Genomic DNA, 22,430 nt, shown 5'->3' with positions numbered 1-22,430 from the left:
GTAATCAATGACTCTGGTCCTCTGTATATATATATATATATATATATATATATATATATATATATATATATATATATATATATATATATATATATATATATATATATATATATATATATATACATAATATATATATATATATATATATATATATATATATATATATATATTCTTTGTTTGCATCTTTACTACTCCGGCTCTCTCTCTTTCTCTCTCTCTCTACATCGCAGACAAATAAAATCCAAATTATACAATATATATATATATATATATATATATATATATATATATATATATATATATATATATATATATATTGATAATTGGCTTAGATTCTACACATGCCATATATAATTACTGTACTGTAATTTTATACGCAAGCTTACCCAATTATTAATGTACAACCATGAATAAAGTTACTTTTGATTTCACAGAAGCGAATTAATGTCGACTAAATCATTCCTTCATTTCGGTGATAATGAGAGGAAGTACAGAGACGTCAGAGGAAGGTGACGTCTCTGAGATAATACTGAAGACACGGGATGACATCGCTCTCTCGCTCCTATACATCCCCAAGCACAACCACCTGCACCATGATGGGCTTAAATGTCAAATATAGCACTTCTGGCAGAGATACATTTCAGCCCATCCAGTTGGTAGTGCGTGTGCCTAAAGACTTCAAAGATGCAGGTTCGATCCCATTGTAGAGCTTCAATAGTTAAAAAAGCAAGCTGTTATGGGAGGCTTCATGCTTAGATTATAGGCCTACCGGGAAGCCCCCGTCACGAAGCTCTCGCGGAGATTAATAAAAAAAATAACAGGTTTGTGGCATAAAAGGTTGAATGACGGCGATGATTTTATCATTTTATCTAAAGAGGCAAAATGAAAGGTTGAAGGATGTTTTTTCCAAGAAGAAAATTAGGACTGTATTGAAAATGCCTTTGAAGTATTCCTGAAGTGGTGTAGTTAGGTAATTAGCGTGAGATGGTAACATTGACGGAATCTGAGAGATGATAACTGGATTAAGGGAGTCATCAATGAAGCCTGTGTTGGTGCACACATACATGTATGTACGTACACACATACGCACACACACACACACACACACACACACACACACACACACACACTCACACACACACACACACACACACTCACACACACACACACACACACACACACACACACACACACACACACACACACACAAACACACACACACACACACACTAAAGGAACGCAATACACACACGTGTGAAATGTCAACCATTACACCTTTACAAGAGACTTTACTTGCTGTATCCAATCAGTAACATAGACACAGTGACTACTCACTATACCCAACCAGTACCACAGCCAACTACCAGCGCACTACCAACTTAGTGCTACCAATGCTACCTCAGTCATCGTAGTGGTAGAACCTTCACTAATGAATTTAATACAGTTTCTGTAGCGACTCAAAGACCGCTCAGACGAAACCTTTTGGGCTCTACTTAGTCACTGGGTTGACCCGAAGAGTTTGAGTTATTGAAGAGTTGGGAGACCTGATGGACACTGGTGGTTGTTGAAGACCAGTGTCCGTGTCCGTGAAACCTTAGACCAATAGTGGACCAGCGTCCGTGAAACCTTAGACCAATAGTGGACCAGCGTCCGTGAAACCTTAGACCAATAGTGGACCAGCGTCCGTGAAACCGTAGACCAATAGTGGACCAGCGTCCGTGAAACCTTAGACCAATAGTGGACCGGCGTCCGTGAAACCTTAGACCAATAGTGGACCAGCGTCCGTGAAACCTTAGACCAATAGTGGACCGGCGTCCGTGTTTCAGACAGAAACAACACAAAACAAAATCGCAGCAAGACAAACATAGTGTTTTAAGGCAGTTTACAAGGCAGTAATTAACGAGGGAGGCCGGGGTGGTTCGGCCGCTTCCTTCCTCTTAAGTTTTTCCTTCATACGGGAAAGGGTTGTTCCTCTTGGGGCAAGAACGTGCTATACTTCAAGGACTTTAAGGCTGTTTGGTGACGCCTTTGTGGGGGGAGAATGGGGCTTATGACTTAGCGTGATGCAATCATTGGGTTCCCCAGCTGGTGATTTATACTGTAAAAAGGGGGAACAGTCCCGATTGTTTCTAGTATAATATGAACAGTTATTCACCTGGTTGTATTCACCTGGTTGTATTCACCTGGTTGTATTCACCTGGTTGTATTCACCTGGTTGTATTCACCTGGTTGTATTCACCTGGTTGTATTCACCTGGTTGTATTCACCTGGTTGTATTCACCTGGTTGTATTCACCTAGTTGTATTCACCTGGTTCTTTTCACCTGGTTGTATTCACCTGGTTGTATTCACCTGGTTGTATTCACCTGGTTGTGTTTGCGGGGGTTGAGTTTTGCTCTTTCGGCCCGCCTCTCAACTGTCAATCAATCGACTGTTACTACTATTTTTTTTTCCACACACACACACACACACACAGGAAGCAGCCCGTGACAGCTGTCTAATTCCCAGGTACTTATTTACTGCTAGGTAAAAGGGGCATCAGGGTGAAATAAACCCTGCCCATTTTGTTTCTCCGTGGCCGTACACGTGTCACTGTTGGTCGAGTGGTTAAGGTACCATGTACGCCAGTTGCATAGTGTTCCTGGCTGTCTGGGTTCGAGTCACTTCTGGGGTGTGGAGTTTTCATTTCAGTTTTCATGTAAGGTTATCTTGAGGTTATCTTGAGATGATTTCGGGGCTTTTTAGTGTCCTCGCGGCCCGGTCCTCGACCAGGCCTCCACCCCCAGGAAGCAGCCCGTGACAGCTGACTAACACCCAGGTACCTATTTTACTGCTAGGTAACAGGGGGCATAGGGTGAAAGAAACTCTGCCCATTGTTTCTCGCCGGCGCCTGGGATCGAACCCAGGACCACAGGATCACAAGCCCAGCGTGCTGTCCGCTCGGCACCCCATATATATGCTTCATACACACCACAAGATATACATTTTGGGAACTCAATTATAACAAACAAAAAACAAATGACCAAGTATTCATTTCATGAAGGTTTTGACCTAGTTTGAACTAAGCCTAACCCGATATGTGTGTGTGTGTATCTTTTCAACACACCGGTAAATGTCTGTTATTTTCAGGCTAGACTGTTATTTTTTTTATTTTCTGACCCCTCCTCCCCCCCCCCCCCCCTCCAAGTCTCTGTTATCTGCACGATTTCAATTTCCTTTTCAATTTCAACTCTGATGTTTCAGCCATTTCGGACGCTTTACCCTAACAGCCGTTCCACGGCGCTTCGCTCTGTTGAGTGTTCTGTTCTTCCCCCGGTCTAACGGGTCTAACGGGACAAAACCAACTTTTTAGGAACGACGATTAAGTATTAATGAATAAAAGTAGGACCGTTGGTGTGTGTGTGTGAGTGTGTGTGTGTGTGTGTGTGTGTGTGTGTGTGTGTGCGTGTGTGTGTGTGTGTGTGTGTGTGTGTGTGTGTGTGTGTGTAGCCTCGAGGCCCAACTTAGGAAGCCGATCTCTCTCTTATCTTCCTCCAATCACCAAGAAAAGATAGACAGTCGCCCGTATTTTTTTCGAAACCTCGTTATAATGCTTCGTGTTCAGTGCTTCGTTTTCATGAGGGGATCGAAATAATAGTTCCAATACCTTATAATAAAGGTTCCAGCATCTCTTGTTATAAGGTGTTGGAACCTTTATTATGAGGTGTTGGAACCTTTATTATAAGGTGTTGGAACCTTTATTATAAGGTGTTGGAACCTTTATTATAAGGTGTTGGAACCTTTATTATAAGGTGTTGGAACCTTTATTATAAGGTGTTGGAACCTTTATTATAAGGTGTTGGAACCTTTATTATAAGGTGTTGGAACCTTTATTATAAGGTGTTGGAACCTTTATTAAAGGTTCCAGCACCTCTAAGAAAGGTTCCAGCACCACTAAGAAAGGTTCCAACACCTCTAAGAAAGGTTCCAGCACCTCTAAGAAAGGTTCCAGCACCTCTAGGAAAGGTTCCAGCGCCTCTAAAAAAGGTGAAATTAACTAAATTTTGGACGTACGACACTCTTTAGTTTCTTGTCCTTGTTTAGGTCCCATTATATTGTGTAATTCACCCTACAGCGCCGCACTTGAGCGATGCATGACAAAGTAATCCCGGACTAAGACACCTCCACCATGAAGGTAATCCCTACAGCGCCGCACTGGAGCGATGCATGACAAAGTAATCCCGGACTAAGACACCTCCACCATGAAGGTAATCCCTACAGCGCCGCACTTGAGCGATGCATGACAAAGTAATCCCGGACTAAGACACCTCCACCATGAAGGTAATCTTAGACTTGATTGAAGTAAACAAGTAGCAAAACAAAACGGAAAATAGAAGAGGAAACAATGGCTACAAATTGGATAAGTTTAGGTTGAGAAGACCTGACCAAACTCTGGTTACGTCGTGTGAAGACCTCCTCACAGTCGACTTGAGAATGGTCCAGGACGGACCGAAACGTCGTCGTCCCTTCACCTTCTAGTGTGTGGTCTGGTCAACATTCTTCAGCCACGTTATTGTGACTCATCGCCTGAATACGTCATGTGTTGTGGGTTTATGGAACTATTTCAAGCCAAGGTTTGATATGTACGAGTTTGGTATAAATATGATCTGCCTCACATGGGTCAATATAAGCCTTTTATAGTTTTCCTTATTCCCGTCATGCTATGATCTTGCACAATATACCACACACTACTGACATGCTGGACAAAGATAAACTGTTTAACACGGGTGGGACACGAACAAGGGGACACAGGAGGAGACTGAGTACCCACATGAGCCACAGGGACGTTAGAAGGAACTTTTTCAGTGTCAGAGTAGTTAACGGATGGAATGCATTAGGCAGTGATGTGGTGGAGGCTGACTCCATACACAGTTTCAAATGTAGATATGATAGAGCCCAGTAGGCTCAGGAATCTGTATACCAGTTGATTGACGGTTGAGAGGCGGGACCAAAGAGCCAGAGCTCAACCCCCGCAAGTACAACTAGGTTAGTACTACTAATAAACCGACGAAGTGCTTTATATGTTAATAGTTTTTTTTAATTCTTATAAGTTGCCATATATAAAATTAAGGGAACTTGATCAACAAGCTTGTTCGTGCTGTCATGTATATATTATTATAACCATAGGAATTAAATATGTTTACAATATACCTAACGAATGTGTCCTCCATTTTCCTCAATGCTTCTGTTCCAAATTTTGCATTCCTGATTACATCGCTCAAAGTTAATACAATAAAGACTTTTTGCAATAATAAATTCTAAGATTCTCGAAAATTAACTTTTTGGAAAATACGTGAACGTCTCTTCCGGAGCGTTCATTAGCGCGCCGCACCGCCAGCATACTGAGTATATTGTTATATTCCTTCACGTATATTTATATGTCAAGGTCTGCACCGCAGCCTTCGAAAGCGTCCAAAAAGGTCCAAGAAAGTGTCTTCTACCTTACCCCGTGTACACGTGTACCGGAGACAATGGTCATGACGCCAGATACTTGGCTCTAGCCTCGTCCAACTTTTCAGTGTGACACATGGGTGGTATGTGACGGTCAAAGGTTGATCTAGGTCGGCCACATTGTATTACTTTAAGAAATATCGGTTTCGAAAGTGACCCCCTGTTTGTTGCCTTGTGGTGAATTACATACAGTATGTGATTTTCATGAAGTTTGAAATCCGTGAGGGGAAGGGGGGGGGGCTTTTCATTTAATTTTCGAGCAGTTTTTCATCTTTCTTTAATGTTGAAAGAAAGACCTGAGCAACACCGGCGTTTGTCATGAATTCTGAAATCGGCGAATTACGTCCCATTAGAGTTATTATTTTAAGTGCTTTGTAAACAAATCTTCAGAGAGAGAGAGAGAGAGAGAGAGAGAGAGAGAGAGAGAGAGAGAGAGAGAGAGAGAGAGAGAGAGAGAGAGAGAGAGAGAGAGAGAGAGAGAGAGAGAGAGAGTGAGAAGAGGGGGGCTGTGTGAGAGTAGAGGGGGGGCCCACACCCCTGACCATTCCCCCTACAAATTTGCGTGAGTCTAGCCTCAAACGTCTGGCCGACTGAAGATTTGATTGGATAGTCGTGTCATATTAAAGCAAGTTGTTCCTGGTTGTGATCAAAGCCCTGGCGAAGTTACCCGCCTACAGCCAGGCTGTCTGAGTTGATTATTCACCCCCATTCTATCAGGCTATCTATCAGGATAGCCAATGTAGAGAAGACAGCCTGGTGGCCTAATGGGTCTACCTACTCCAGTAAGATCAGTCACGACTGGATCTCAAGACAACCGTGAGACATTTCAGAGAGTCACACAATGCTTCAGGTCGACTACTGTAGCAGCTCGTCACAGTCCCTCTCAGTGAGAGCCTGGTTGAAGTCTCCCAGAATAATGTGCTGACAGGCGTTTCAATACAATAATCAAGACCATTAGAAATTTGATTGGACAAAATACATTGCAACCTTGACTATGCCCCACACAAGTATGGATGGTCTATAAGATTTATATATGTTTGAAAAACTATTTTATCCAAGTGTTTAATGACATCAGTTGGTCAAACACGCACAGATTTCCTGAAATATACTGCAGCCACGCCATATTGGCCAGGCCATCTTGGCCAGGCCTGCTACAAGGCATCCATTAACTAGAGCTGGCAATCTTAGAAGGAGTCCTGTTGTCTAACCACGTGTCCTGAACAAGTCGGGGTCAGGACGGGGAGTATTCACGAGACAGATCGTTAACATTGGTCATCAAGAACTTGATGTTGGCTGACATTATGCTAATGGATTGGCTCCTCAGTTTTGCAAGTTGTCTAACAAGGAATGTAATTGTCTCTCTCTCACCTTTGATCGTGGTGTGTCGTTTGTTGCATAACACGAGGGAGGCGACGACCACGGCCACGACCACCAGGGCCACCACGCCCCCGACCAGCAGCAGCACAGGCACCGTCTCTGTAACACAGTAACACATGTGTAACACCTCTCACCTCTACCAACACTGGCACCGTGTCTGTGGCATAGTAACACATCTGTCACCACCTCCAACACTGGCAGCGTCTCCGTAACACACCTGTAACAAGTCGCCATTGAGTATAACATATCAGCATCCAGCACTAACTACCCAATTGGTAACATGTTAAAGTTTACATCCTGAAAAAGAGAGTTCACAGTGATTGCCTCCACACACAAGAGAAAACCCAAGATTTTAAAAAGACACATTAACAAGCATTTCCCTATAGCATTCTGTATTCATGTATATGACTTAAAGTTAACCCATTTTTTTCTATATAACAACCCCCCCCTCCCCCCCCTCCCCCCCTCCCCCAACAGTCTCCAATAATCGTGGACCGCAAAATGATATTTCAAACATCTGTCAATCCTCTGTGCGTGTTTCCTGTGTCGAGTTAACGAGGACCCACATGCTTTCCTCTCGGAAGAAATGGTTTCTCGCCTGCCATTCCCGCCTATACATTGCCATGCAAACGGGAGAGCTGACGATCCCATCGCCATCTGGGGGGGTTGTGCCCATGGGGGGTACCCCCCATAACCCCCCCTCTAGCGAACACACTTGGTGCAATAGACCTCCCCCCCTCTCCCCCCCCCCCCATGGCATCACTGTCACTGGCTGTTGCAACACCTACATTGCACGTCCGGGCTAAAAGCAACACGCGTCAGATTCAATACTGCAAAAAGCGTTTTGGAAGCTGCACCAGCGCTTGATAACGGCGCCATTCCCGAGTGCCTTTCAGCGACACCCCTTACTGCTGCTCCCTGGCGGATATAAACATTTGGTAGAGTGTTACGACCCAACCATCCACCAGCCGCCCCCCCCCCCCCAGGGCCCTCCTCACTAGTGTAAATGTTGCCCAAACACGCTCTCAATCCTCACCCTCCTTCATGCTTCTCATCCTAGGAGAAGAATCGAGTTGAATGAGTTCATGAGACTGAATCACCTTCACGCCCAAACAATGGTCTGGGGGCTGAGGACACCACAACCAGGGCTGAGGGACACCACAACCCGGGCTGAGGGACACCACAACCCGGGCTGAGGGACATCACATGCATGCGTCGGGGACAAAAGCCCACTCCTTGCTGCTCTTAAATATAAAAGTATTGGAAATGGACGCTTTTTGCACTAATCAGAATCGGCGTCGATAGCCAGATGGATTGGTGCGGGTTTGTAAGCGTACAACGGTAGTGTACACATTGTACCCTGTGGTACAATAGAAGTACATTGTACTCTGTGGTACATTAGAAGTACATTGTACCCTGTGGTACATTAGGAGTACATTGTACCCTGTGGTACATTAGGAGTACATTGTACCCTGTGGTACATTAGGAGTACATTGTACCCTGTGGTACATTAGGAGTACATTGTACTCTGTGGTACATTAGGAGTACATTGTACCCTGTGGTACATTAGGAGTACATTGTACCCTGTGGTACATTAGGAGTACATTGTACCCCCTGTGGTACATTAGGAGTACATTGTACCCTGTGGTACATTAGGAGTACATTGTACTCTGTGGTACATTAGGAGTACATTGTACCCTGTGGTACATTAGGAGTACATTGTACCCTGTGGTACATTAGGAGTACATTGTACCCTGTGGTACATTAGGAGTACATTGTACCCCTGTGGTATGGTAAGAAAGGAGAATACAATGCCTGATGGACAAATGCATTTTTAAGACACTTCCATGTGGTTCAACACCCGTCCATTTACTAGTCAGACCGAAAAGTGTTTAACTGGACATACATTCGTATTTTTCCCCCAGAACCAAACCATGAAATAAGGTTAGCGCTTGCCATACAACATACAGTACTTCAACGTCTAATTACACCTTGCCATACAGCATACAACACTAGCACACACAACTACATCTTGCCATACAGCATACAACACTAGCACACACAACTGCATCTTGCCATACAACATACAACACTAGCACACACAACTACACCTTGCCATACAGCATACAACACTAGCACACACAACTACATCTTGCCATACAACATACAACACTAGCACACACAACTACACCTTGCCATACAACATACAGTACTTCAACGTCTAATTACACCTTGCCATACAGCATACAACACTAGCACACACAACTACATCTTGCCATACAGCATACAACACTAGCACACACAACTACACCTTGCCATACAACATACAGTACTTCAACGTCTAATTACACCTTGCCATACAGCATACAACACTAGCACACACAACTACATCTTGCCATACAACATACAACACTAGCACACACAACTACACCTTGCCATACAACATACAGTACTTCAACGTCTAATTACACCTTGCCATACAGCATACAACACTAGCACACACAACTACATCTTGCCATACAGCATACAACACTAGCACACACAACTACACCTTGCCATACAACATACAGTACTTCAACGTCTAATTACACCTTGCCATACAGCATACAACACTAGCACACACAACTACATCTTGCCATACAGCATACAACACTAGCACACACAACTACACCTTGCCATACAACATACAGTACTTCAACGTCTAATTACACCTTGCCATACAGCATACAACACTAGCACACACAACTACATCTTGCCATACAGCATACAACACGAGCACACACAACTACACCTTGCCATACAGCATACAACCACACACAACTATACCTTGCCATACAGCACTAACGCACAAAACTAAAACCTCCAATACATGATAAATATATTCAGATACAACACTCTATACAAAGCAATGTATAATCAATCAATCAAATGAACCTTGGTATATAGGGCAACATTTTATCAAGCAAAAAATGGGTTGCAATGCAGTTAGGTTCAAAATTAGCCGATTAAATGTTGAAAATGGTCTCAAACTCATCAATTTCTGTATACATGTGGATGGAACTTTATAGACACGAATCATTAACTTTATAAGTTGAGTTATAAACTTTATAAGTTTATAAGTTAAGATCATTAACTTTATAAGTTGCATCCGGTATGCAAATGTTGAAAGCCAAGGGACTTACAAAATACATCACCTTAAAGGTATGTCTGTGTTGTGAGTGTGTGTCCACCTGGGGGGGACAGTCAGCCACAGTGTTGTCAGTTCCACGGAAGATTAGTTCCTTCATCATGACTCGACAGGATCTACCAGATCACTGGCTGACCACCTGGCTGCCCACCTGGCTGCCCACCACCTGGCTGCCCACCTGGCTGCCCACCTGGCTGCCCACCACCTGGCTGACCACCTGGCTGCCCACCTGGCTGCCGACCAGTGACAATAGAGGACCAGTGTTCCCAGTCCTCTCTCTGTGACCAACACCGATCCTATAAACATTCTTCCATGGCTGTTTTACCTCATGGCTGTTTTACTGTTTTTATTTCACGTCCTCCTCGCCCCTGAGAATGCTACGCTGGACATAGCAAAATGCGTCAGGTTCATTATAAATGTAAAATTAACTTTTTGCAGTGCTGATTTTCAACTTCCTACACCAGCCAAGAAAAACTTGAGAAACGCAAGAGAAAATTCATGCTAGAAAAATTTAAAACATCTTTCGTAGGTCATATTCATTAACTGTAACAACTACATTTTACGTTTAATATATATATATATATATATATATATATATATATATATATATATATATATATATATATATATATATATATATATATATATATATATATATATATATGGTGTATACTGGCAGCAGGTTTTCTTTCAAACATGTTTCATTGAATATGACCGCATATTCTGTATTTATTATTTTCTGGTTTAGGGCTTCTATCCCTCTAACTATTTTCTTAGCATCAGGGCTTAATTGAAATAGGAGTTCTCCAAAACTCATTTTCGTACTTTTAAGGTGAAGAAAAGAAGTGATTTACTATAGAGTGTATTACACTTATTTGTATAATTTGCACGACGTTTCGAACCTCCATGGTTCATTCTCAAGTGAACAATCTTACAATACTAGTTGATTTTATACCCGCATTAGGTCAGGTGATAATACAATGAAGGTGAAAAACATGGGGGGATACATAAGGGATAAACATAGGGGCTGCAGAAGGCTTATTGGCCCATACGAGGCATCTCCTATCTAAACACTGTTATATATATATATATATATATATATATATATATATATATATATATATATATATATATATATATATATATATATATATATATATATATTCTTCTCAAACAAAAGGCCATATATATTTCCTGTGCTGGTCATCAACATCTTTATATAAGAGACCATTTTTCGGTCGTTTTCCTGAGCCATTAGTTTTACGTTAAAAGCAATTCGAGGCGTGCGGACCAGCCAACAAAAATACAAATCTCATCACATAAACTTGTGAAGCTTCACTAAAAAAATATATAAACGGAAAGGAAAATGTACTAGGAGAGAGAGAGAGAGAGAGAGAGAGAGAGAGAGAGAGAGAGAGAGAGAGAGAGAGAGAGAGAGAGAGAGAGAGAGAGAGAGAGAGAGAGAGAGAGAGAGACAGACAGACAGACAGAACAGGAAGACAAAATACGACATAAGAATTTTTTATATATCTGAATGAAAATTAAAATAATGTATATAGTTCACAACACATTAAAGTAAAGATTCATAATACAACAAATATGTACATTACTTCAAAGCAAATAATTTACATAAAATTAAAATCTAGAATAAAATGATCGCAGAACTAAATCAGCTCCCATCCCAGGACTGGTCGGTCGAGGGCCTCAAGAAATACTCGACTCCAAACAAGCTGTAACACGTAACAAGGCTGATCTCATCCTTAACAATACTCAACAAAGTTGGAGGATTATGACCTAAACCACTTCATTATAAGGTCAAACGTAACACAAACAAGGAGCAAGAGCATCACGCCGTAGGACTGGAAACAGGAAATACTAATTTCACGCATAGGGTTCGAAACCCATGGAACTGCCTACCTGCCGAAGTCGTAGATACCATCATGATTTTCTTCAGTTGAAAATCCAATAAGAAAAAGCCTCGGGAACGGTAGAGACAGGGGGTACTTTTGACAAGCTACCCTGGAAACACAAACCGAAACTGTCTCTATTTTCCGCTTGTTACAACTTGTAATAAAGTTGTTACATCTTGGCTTAATGTGTTTATGACGTATTAGAACGTTGTTACAACTTGATATATTGGTTGTTATAACTGGTTAGGTGGTGTTAAAACTTGTTCGAACGTTGTACCAACGTCGTAGTTTCGGTGTGTGTTTGGCGGGTACCAGCTTCCTGTCCCCGTCGAGGCCACTAGAGACGGCGGTCCTCAGGTATATCCAGGAAACAACGTATTTTATCGTAAAAAAATAACTATATATATACCAATAAACCAACTAAAAAAAGCCTTTACGACACTCTTATATTAACTCAATATATGAAAACGCAATTATTAACAATCTTAAATTCTGAAAATAAATTATAAAATACCAACGTCAAAAGACGTTTCAGTTACGCAAATTATTCAATTGTCAATTACACAAAAAAATTAATTTTAAAGGAAAAAAATGTAGACGATGAGTCACAATAACGAGGCTGAAGATATGTTGACCAGACCACACACACTAGAAAGTGAAGGGACGACGACATTTCGGTCCGTCCTGGACCATTCTCTGGTCCAGGAATGAACCTTGGACCAGCCATATGTGATACTTGAAAATGGTCCAGGACGGACCGAAAGATCAGTCCTTTCTTCATCTTCTGCTGAAGAAAAGGAACTATGTAGACAACATTGTTCAAAATACATTATTCAGGTCAAAACAAGGAACTATAAGCAACATGAACAACAAAACAAAAGCGAACAAGGAAACAGATATACTACCGAAGGACTGAATACAAATAAGAGATAAAATAACGCGAATAAAAATGGAAACAGGAGAGGTGGAGAGGTGGCAACTAAGTTAGAGGGTGAAGCATAGGAAGGGTTGGGAGACTGAAAGTGAATGCCCACCCTCACCCACCAGCCCACCCTTACCCACCAGCCCACCCTCACCCACCCATCCACCAGCCCATCCACCAGCCCACCCTCACCCACCAGCCCACCCTTACCCACCAGCCCACCCTCACCCACCCATCCACCAGCCCATCCACCAGCCCACCCTCACCCACCAGCCCACCCTCACCCACCACGGAGGAACAGAAAAAAACAAACCCTTGCAGCACAGCAAGCTCTCTCACACCAGCAAAACTATCCCCCACCCAACAATCGTTCCCTTCATTACACAATCCAAAAACAGAATTAATTTCCAAAAGTTCATCATCTCATTGTACCTTTCCAGCAGCTGCTTCGTCATCATACTCAAATTAAAAGTATAATTCGGTTTGAAAAAAAATACGGGTCTATTTTGGAATTAATTACAATCAAATTGAAATTATTCCGAGGATATAAATTTGACCCCTACAAGCAATTTCGATTTTCATATCACCGGATGATTGATATAGACGCAATGGAGGAGTGGGAGGGTATGCGTTATACCCTTGACCGGGTATACCAAGTTTCAGACTGGGTATTTCAGACTTGCCCATAACTAGGCATCAGACCTAACTACGCAACATTATAATAATATATATTCCAGAAGATATATACTTTGTTGGTCACTACGTTAAAACTAATGAATGCGTGTTAAAAAATAACATTTATATTTAAAAACAAACTTCTGATCTGGAGTGGTTTTATCATAATGATATAAAATAAATTCAAAATTCTTTGGTAATGGGAAATATATCAGATCTCACTTCAGTCTTATCATTCGGCAATTTTCCACAATTCTTCCTTGTCAAACCACGCGTGAGAAGGCTGTTGTCTCAGACGATAACGCCCTTGTTGACGGCAGACAATTTACCTGGATAATGAGCGTTTTCCATTGGTTGTTTGACTGTCTCGCGCATGACAGCTTGTTCCAGCAACCAGGCGTTCATCACCACCAACTTTCATATCCTTCACAAATTCTGAAAATCACTTGCAACCTCCTGGTAGACTTCTGAATCCACCTGGCTGCCACTTGCAACCTCCTGGTAGACTTCTGAATCCACCTGGCTGCCACTTGCAACCTCCTGGTAGACTTCTGAATCCACCTGGCTGCCACTTGCAACCTCCTGGTAGACTTCTGAATCTATCTGACTATCTATCTGGCAACAGCTAACCCACCATCAGCTTACTGAACCTCTAAAGAGTTTCTACATGTTTTGTTGCCATTACTTATCAAAGAATCAACCTGAATGATGTGGAGAGCTTCCCACATCATTCTCACTACACCTTTACTGTAACACCTACACAGTCGTGCCAGGTCCTTCCCCCTATCTTGATAGCTTCCTAAGTCACCCAGGAGTAACTATGCCCTCGAGGTAGATTACTCCAATCCCTTAAGATGCTATACATTAGTTTTTTTCAGATTTGACACCTTCCTATGGTATTATATACCTTTCATGTATATATTTGTGTCTTCTGGAGTTTTGTTCAACTTCCTGGCGGTATTCAACACCTTTCTGACAGTTTTCTAAGTTCTGAGTGTAATATGGCTGCGTCTTGTGTGCCTGCAAACCTCACCCGCAAGATAACGTAAGATCTTAAGGGCTGACAGATGTTAATCTTTTTGTTTGAAGAGCTGTTCACTTGAGACAGTTAAGCACGTCCCAGCTGTGTCTGGGTCTAAGTGACAGGATGAACAACCCAGCGGGTTTTCTTCCTATTGGGGAGTGTTGTACATGCTGCTATGGCGATGTGTCCACTCAGGATGAGTGGCGGTGCCCAATAAACTCGTCCACCTCAGGGCAAAATTTAAAAAGTTAATTTCTTCTGCGTTCAGTCTCTTATCGTCATACACCTTCGACACTCTCTGAGTGCATTGTTCACTACCCCGAGTGTGTACACCACCACCACCACCACCACACAACACCAGCACAACACCACCACCACCACCACCATCACCACCACACAACACCACCACCATCAGCATCACAATATCACCACCAGACACCACATCAAGAGGATATCATCAGCGACGTATGTCAGGTTGACCAACATCAAAATTGCCTTCAGAAACTTGTGTAATAAATCATTCAGAACCTTGTATGCCACATATGTCAGACCAATCCTGGAGTATGCAGCTCCAGCCTGAAGTCCATACCTAGTTAAACACAGGACAAAGTTAGAGAAGATTCAGAAGTATGCCACCAGACTAGACTTAAAAGAGAAGAGTTAGGGGAGACATGATCACTACTTACAAAATTCTCAAAGGAATTGACATGGTGGACAGACAACATTTTTAGAACGGGTGGAACACGAACAAGGGGACACAGGTGGAAACGTAATACCCAAATGTGCCACAGACACATTATAAATAATTTTGTCGATGTCAGAGTAGTTAACGGATGGAATGCATTAGGAAGTGATGTGGTGGAGGCTGACTCCATACACAGTTTCAAGTGTAGATATGATAGAGCCCAGTAGGCTCAGGAACCTGTACACCAGTTGATTGACAGTTGAGAGGCGGACCAGAGCAGTCTACCCATAGCTCCGTCTCTTTTTGGCCCTCCCTCCTTCTCCCCCCCCCCCCCACCTTCCTCTGGAGGTAAACTCGCTAGAATTAGCAATTTTCCGCTAACTTCCGCTGGAATCCCGAGTTTGCAAGTTTGTGCAATGTTGAGCGGAAAAGCGTCAAGTCGAAGCAAAGGAGAGTGTTGCGGTAAACTTTAAGGGTGAAAAGTTAATGTTTTTGCCGGGGTACCAGGGCGTGGGTTTTCATTATAGCGGTTTGCTGTTTACCTCATGTCATGGGGGGTGGGTTTAGGGATAGGTGGAGGGAGGGGGGGGCACATAGACCCGGGGGGGGGGGGAAAGGGGAGTCGATATATTATCAAAGGAAACAAGGACGGCTGAGTGAACCTATTTTTTAAGTGGGGAGAACAGGAGACCAATCCGGTGGTCTCTTCCATAAATACCAATTATATTATATACTAGATAGAGAGAGACCTTGAGGCTGACCCTCAAGGCTCACCCTCGAAGCTCACCCTCGAGGGTCACCCTCAAGGCTCACCCTCAAGGCTCACCCTCAAGGCTCACTCTCAAGGCTCACTCTCAAGGCTCACCCTCAAGGCTCACTCTCAAGGCGACGACACACAAGACAAAACCATTTAATTAAAACGTGTTTGAGATCCGCCGTCCATTGTTTGCTTGGGGGGGGCGGTCCGCCCCACACCCCCCACACCCTTAACACCCACACATGATAAAAGAAAATGTAGAACAATGACAAAGTAGCAGAGTGGGTAAGATCTTTTAAGAATGCAAGCACAGTGTGTGTGTGTGTGTGTGTGTGTGTGTGTGTGTGTGTGTGTGTGTGTGTGTGTGTGTGTGTGTGTGTGTGTGTGTGTGTGTGTGTGTGTGTGTGTGTTCGACAGACTGACAGAATTCATTTACCAAATATTAGCTTTATTCAAAACATCAGCCCTAATATGATTGGTTTACTAAACACCATTCACATAAACATCACCATATACTCACAATAGTGAGTCACCATGACCTTGCTCCCTTGTTTTCCCTCATACTCTCCTCTGAGGGGATAATTGCCGGCGTGGGAGAGGGGAACCCATCATAGCCTGTGATCACCATCTTCAATCACCAGTCTTCCCTTAGATCACCACAGCACCTAGACCTGTCACCTTGTGCTCTGGGTCACCAGCCTCTCTACAGAGGAGTACTTACCTGAGACTTGGGCCAGAGAAGAGGGAGTATAGGGTAGGGGGTGTTGGGTAGGGGGTTCTGGGTAGGGGGTGTTGGGTAGGGGGTTCTGGGTAGGGGGTGTTGGGTAGGGGGTTCTGGGTAGGGGGTGTTGGGTAGGGGGTTCTGGGTAGGGGTGTTGGGTAGGGGGTTCTGGGTAGGGGGTGTTGGGTAGGGGGTTCTGGGTAGGGGGTGTTGGGTAGGGGGTTCTGGGTAGGGGGTGTTGGGTAGGGGGTTCTGGGTAGGGTGTGTTGGGTAGGGGGGGGTTCTGGGTAGGGTGTGTTGGGTAGGGGGGGTTCTGGGTAGGGGGTGTTGGGTAGGGGGGGTTCTGGGTAGGGTGTGTTGGGTAGGGGGGTTCTGGGTAGGGTGTGTTGGGTAGGGGGGTTCTGGGTAGGGTGTGTTGGGTAGGGGGGGTTCTGGGTAGGGTGTGTTGGGTAGGGGGGGTTCTGGGTAGGGGGTGTTGGGTAGGGACTGACGGGTGTAGGGGAGGGGGCGTTTGAGGGGGCAATGGGTGTACATGTAGGTACGAAAAGGCGACATAATACGAAAGGAAACCTTTAGTCAAGTGAGGATCCAGTCCCATAAGAGAGTGAGGGGCCCAGGATTGTGAGGGGGGCCAGGATTGTGAGGGGGGCCAGGATTGTGAGAGGGGCCAGGATTGTGAGGGGCCAGGATGGTGAGGGGCCAGGATTGTGAGGGGCCAGGATTGTGAGGGGCCAGGATGGTGAGGGGCCAGGATGGTGACGGGCCAGGATGGTGAGGGGCCAGGATTGTGAGGGGCCAGGATGGTGAGGGGCCAGGATTGTGAGGGGCCAGGATGGTGAGGGGCCAGGATTGTGAGGGGCCAGGATTGTGAGGGGCCAGGATTGTGAGGGGACAGGATGGTGAGGGGCCAGGATTGTGAGGGGCCAGGATGGTGAGGGGCCAGGATGGTGAGGGGCCAGGATTGTGAGGGGCCAGGATTGTGAGGTTAAAGCTGACTTCTCCTCCACACTGCCGGTGCCACCATCAAAGTTGATTGATTTCTAATACCATTGGCACTCTGTCCTATTACTCCAGGGGAGCCTCTACCCACCGCACACCCACCTAGCCTCGCCACGAAAAAACTTGGATCGAGCTGCGTTATTTGAGAACATTGACCGGAAAGTATCATAACGAAACCTGTTACGGTGCTACCAAGCTGCTACAAGCCAGTTACAGCCTAGTTATGCTGTTGCTAAGCTGCTACGAGCCGGTTACTACAAGTCTTGTACTGTTACTAAGCTTCTGGTTGAGACTAGACTCTAAGATAGATATATCTATTCAATAAGACAGAATGTCTGTGTCTGTCTGTTCAAGGTTGGAGGCCACATGTTTTGGGCCAGCCTTACCAACATTTGTAGGGTAAATTTTCTAGGGTGAGGGACGGACATAGGCTAGTCAAGGTTGGCCTAAATGAAATAATTTAAGAAATATTATTAATTATTCACCCCCCCCCCCAACCCAATTCTAACGGATTCAATTTTGGTAAAGTGTAGAATATTCGTTCAGATGTTCGAAGACTTTTTAGTCATTAGAAATAATGATTTCTTATATAGAAATGAAACTAATTTGGGTTTAATATATTTTATGAAAGGGAAGTGGGGCTGATTTGAGGGGGTGAGGAATTTGGGGTGGGGGCGGAGGGGAGAGGGGTTAGGTGGGGGGATGGGGTGGGGGGATTGGGGGTGGGGGTTGTGGGGGGGGGCAGGTGAGGAACTACGGCGGTGCCCGGGTCTTCTTCCGGGCCATTTTGGACCCCCTTATCACCTCAACCAGACAAAGTTCCCCAAGACTGACGCTGATCGTAGTTCTTGGCGGCTGAGATCGTAGTTCTTGGTCGCTGAGATCGTAGTTCATGGAGGCTGAGATCGTAGTTCTTGGTGGCTGAGATCGTAATTCATGGTGGCTGAGATCGTTGTTCTTGGAGGCTGAGATCGTAGTTCCTGGTGGCTGAGATCGTAGTTCTTGGCAGCTGAGATCGTAGTTCTTGGAGGCTGAGATCGTAGGTAGTTCTTGGAGGCTGAGATCGTAGGTAGTTCTTGGTGGCTGAGATCGTAGTTCTAGGTGGCCGAGATCGTAGTTCTTGGTGGCTGAGATCGTAGTTCTTGGAGGCTGAGATCGTAGTTCTTGGTGGCTGAGATCGTAGTTATTGGTGGCTGAGATCGTTGTTCTTGGTGCCTGAGATCGTAGTTCTTGGAGGCTGAGATCGTAGGTAGTTCATGGAGGCTGAGATCGTAAGTAGTTCTTGGAGGCTGAGATCGTAGGTAGTTCTTGGAGGCTGAGATCGTAGGTAGTTCTTGGAGGCTGAGATCGTAGGTAGTTCTTGGAGGCTGAGATCGTAGTTCTGGCCAGACTCGCACGCCATTATTCCCGCGGGATAATACTCTTGCGGCATTATTAACCTCACTTAATACCACCACCAGTAAAATATATTCCATGTTAAACTCTGCCACAATTTCTTTCCTTAATTGCCGACCAAAAAAAAAAAAAACTTATTTAAAGTCTCCCGGAGCTGGCCAAGTTTACAGCGGGCGTAAAAAGTTGGGGCAGAGTGGAGTGGAGTCTTCACGCTGCAACTTATTTAGCTTGAGAGCTAACTTAGGTTCCGTCTCCAACATGGCACAGGAATTTCACACTTCAGCTCTGGGGCCCATAGGGGTGAGAGTCCCGTGCTGGCCCCTCTTGTTTACCTCGCTCTGAGCCACGCCAAGTTTTTCCCTTTAGCACAAACAAGACTTTCAATAATTATTAAATCTGGATAATTAGTATGATTCAATTTGAAGAATTTGTATGTGCCATTAGGTGGGAGTGAGTCTGGTGAGAGAGAGAGAGAGAGAGAGAGAGAGAGAGAGAGAGAGAGAGAGAGAGAGAGAGAGAGAGAGAGAGAGAGAGAGAGAGAGAGAGAGAGAGAGAGAGAGACAGAGACAGAGACAGAGAGAGAGAGAGAAAGAGAGAGAGAGAGAGAGAGAGAGAGAGAGAGAGAGAGAGAGAGAGAGAGAGAGAGAGAGAGAGAGAGAGAGAGAGAGAGAGAGAAAGAGAGAGACAGAGACAGAGACAGAGAGAGAGAGAGAGAGAGAGAGAGTGAGTGAGTCTCTGAGCACCTTTCTATAGGTCTATTGAGACACAGAAACACCCCCCACCTCCACCTTCATCCCAGAAGCTCCCTTCCACAGTCGACTCCTGCCATACAAACCCACACCATCACCATCTACCTCTTCAAACTCGGAACCATGGCCCTCTACAGAACCAGCCGAGTCTACCTTCCCTTCCCTAGATAAATGCACTCTATATCCCATGTATACACGTCATATCAACCACAGGAATTGCTACACTTGAGGCACTAAACAGAGGGTGCCAGAGACACCAAGCAGAGGGTGCCAGAGACACCAAGCAGAGAGTGCCAGAGACACCAAGCAGAGGGTGCCTGAGACACCAAGCAGAGGGTGCCAGAGACACCAAGCAGAGAGTGCCAGAGACACCAAGCAGAGGGTGCCTGAGACACCAAGCAGAGGGTGCCAGAGACACCAAGCAGAGAGTGCCAGAGACACCAAGCAGAGGGTGCCAGAGACACCAAGCAGAGGGTGCCAGAGACACCAAGCAGAGAGTGCCAGAGACACCAAGCAGAGAGTGCCAGAGACACCAAGCAGAGGGTGCCAGAGACACCAAGCAGAGGGTGCCAGAGACACCAAGCAGAGGGTGCCAGAGACACCAAGCAGAGGGTGCCAGAGACACCAAGCAGAGAGTGCCAGAGACACCAAGCAGAGGGTGCCAGAGACACCAAGCAGAGGGTGCCAGAGACACCAAGCAGAGGGTGCCAGAGACACCAAGCAGAGAGTGCCAGAGACACCAAGCAGAGGGTGCCAGAGACACCAAGCAGAAGGGTGCCAGAGACACCAAGCAGAAGGGTGCCAGAGACACCAAGCAGAGAGTGCCAGAGACACCAAGCAGAGGGTGCCAGAGACACCAAGCAGAGGGTGCCAGAGACACCAAGCAGAGGGTGCCAGAGACACCAAGCAGAAGGGTGCCAGAGACACCAAGCAGAGAGTGCCAGAGACACCAAGCAGAGGGTGCCAGAGACACCAAGCAGAGGGTGCCAGAGACACCAAGCAGAAGGGTGCCAGAGACACCAAGCAGAAGGGTGCCAGAGACACCAAGCAGAGAGTGCCAGAGACACCAAGCAGAGGGTGCCAGAGACACCAAGCAGAGGGTGCCAGAGACACCAAGCAGAGAGTGCCAGACACCAAGCAGAAGGGTGCCAGAGACACCAAGCAGAGAGTGCCAGAGACACCAAGCAGAGGGTGCCAGAGACACCAAGCAGAAGGGAGCCAGAGACACCAAGCAGATGGGTGCCAGAGACACCAAGCAGAGGGTGCCAGAGACACCAAGCAGAAGGGTGCCAGAGACACCAAGCAGAGGGTGCCAGAGACACCAAGCAGAGGGTGCCAGAGGGCCGCCAAACAGCAGGAGTGCCAGACCCAAGGAAGGGTAATTGTGTAGCTTGTGCGAGCTTGGATATACGGCCGCCACTTTAATTACTTTACAGAATTATGGACAGAGTTTATAACGCTTCTATCTGCTTGTATTATAGACCCATGGTTTATGGGTCCCAACACCTTTAAGATCCGAGCTTACTACCCCCCCCCCCCCAGAACTATTATTAATCCTGCTAATACTTTGATAACAATCACTGATGAAAATCTGCGTCCTTAGCAAGAAAGGTTTTGTATTTCGTTGTGTTAACTTGTCGCCAGAGGGCAACGCAGCTCCTGGAAGAGAAAGGGGCGCATAACACCATGCAAATCAGATTCGCAATAGAGCACGTAGCACAAATGTGAGATTCTGGTCCGTAACAGAGTGTTCCTGACGCATTTGTGTGCGTCTGGACCCCACCAGGAGCGAGTATAGTGCAGGCTGGTCGACGAGGACAAGGGCAGAGATATGGGATGACTTGTTTCTACCTTGTTGTCTACCAATGGAGCTGGTAGGTGGTAGATGTCTGCGTTACCGTCATGGTAGTGGGTGGTATCTCTTTCTCTCTCTCTCTCTCTTGAGGTTACCAACTGTGCTGTGGGGGTTCTGGCGTGTGGGTCTGGCCAGGTGTGACCCCCGGGGGTCTGGCCAGGTGTGACCCCCTGGGGCCTGGCCAGGTGTGACCCCCTGGGGCCTGGCCAGGTGTGACCCCCTGGGGCCTGGCCAGGTGTGACCCCCTGGGGTCCGGCCAGGTGTGACCCCCTGGGGCCTGGCCAGGTGTGACCCCCTGGGGTCCGGCCAGGTGTGACCCCCTGGGGTCTGGCCGGGTGTGACCCCAGACTTCAGATAACTCAGTAGCAGGTGCAATAATTTTGTGATCACTTATATAATGTAATAATTAGATTCCCCCTCTCCCCTTACCTCTAGGCGGTCTCTCCCCTGTCTCCTCTGCTTCCTTTGTCAGTCTCCCTTCACCTCCTTTATTATTGTCACTTTCATTACTTTTCTTTGTTACTCACCCTCACTCCCTTTATTAGCTTTCTCTTATTTCCCCTTTGTAACTCTTCTCGGTCACTCGGCCGAGTGTCTGTGGCGACTCACGGACTCCTCCGTCACTCACTCGTGTCGGGAGAAACGCGCAGCACGCAGGAACTGGTCATTACAGCCTAACAGGGCT

The 22,430-nt window shown here is 45.5% G+C and overlaps 1 protein-coding gene across 5 annotated transcripts in view; it reads right to left on the bottom strand.

Annotated features, from left to right (window-relative positions):
* Window positions 1–22,430, bottom strand: part of LOC123755478 (irregular chiasm C-roughest protein) — a 584,568-nt gene that overhangs the window by 21,521 nt on the left and 540,617 nt on the right. For all 5 annotated transcript variants that reach the window (XR_011229185.1, XM_069327691.1, XM_069327693.1 and 2 more), the window contains exon 11: window positions 6,858–6,965. Coding sequence is in view for 4 of the 5 variants with exons in the window: in XM_069327691.1 (XP_069183792.1) it covers window positions 6,858–6,965 (108 nt within the window). In the remaining variant the exon portion in view is untranslated. The remainder of the gene's footprint in view (window positions 1–6,857; window positions 6,966–22,430) is intronic.

Source organism: Procambarus clarkii, chromosome 20, assembly GCF_040958095.1.
Source record: "Procambarus clarkii isolate CNS0578487 chromosome 20, FALCON_Pclarkii_2.0, whole genome shotgun sequence".
In the NCBI taxonomy this organism is placed as follows: domain Eukaryota; kingdom Metazoa; phylum Arthropoda; class Malacostraca; order Decapoda; family Cambaridae; genus Procambarus; species Procambarus clarkii.
Note: the sequence above shows the minus strand (reverse complement) of the source record. Positions and strands in the feature narration are given on the sequence as shown.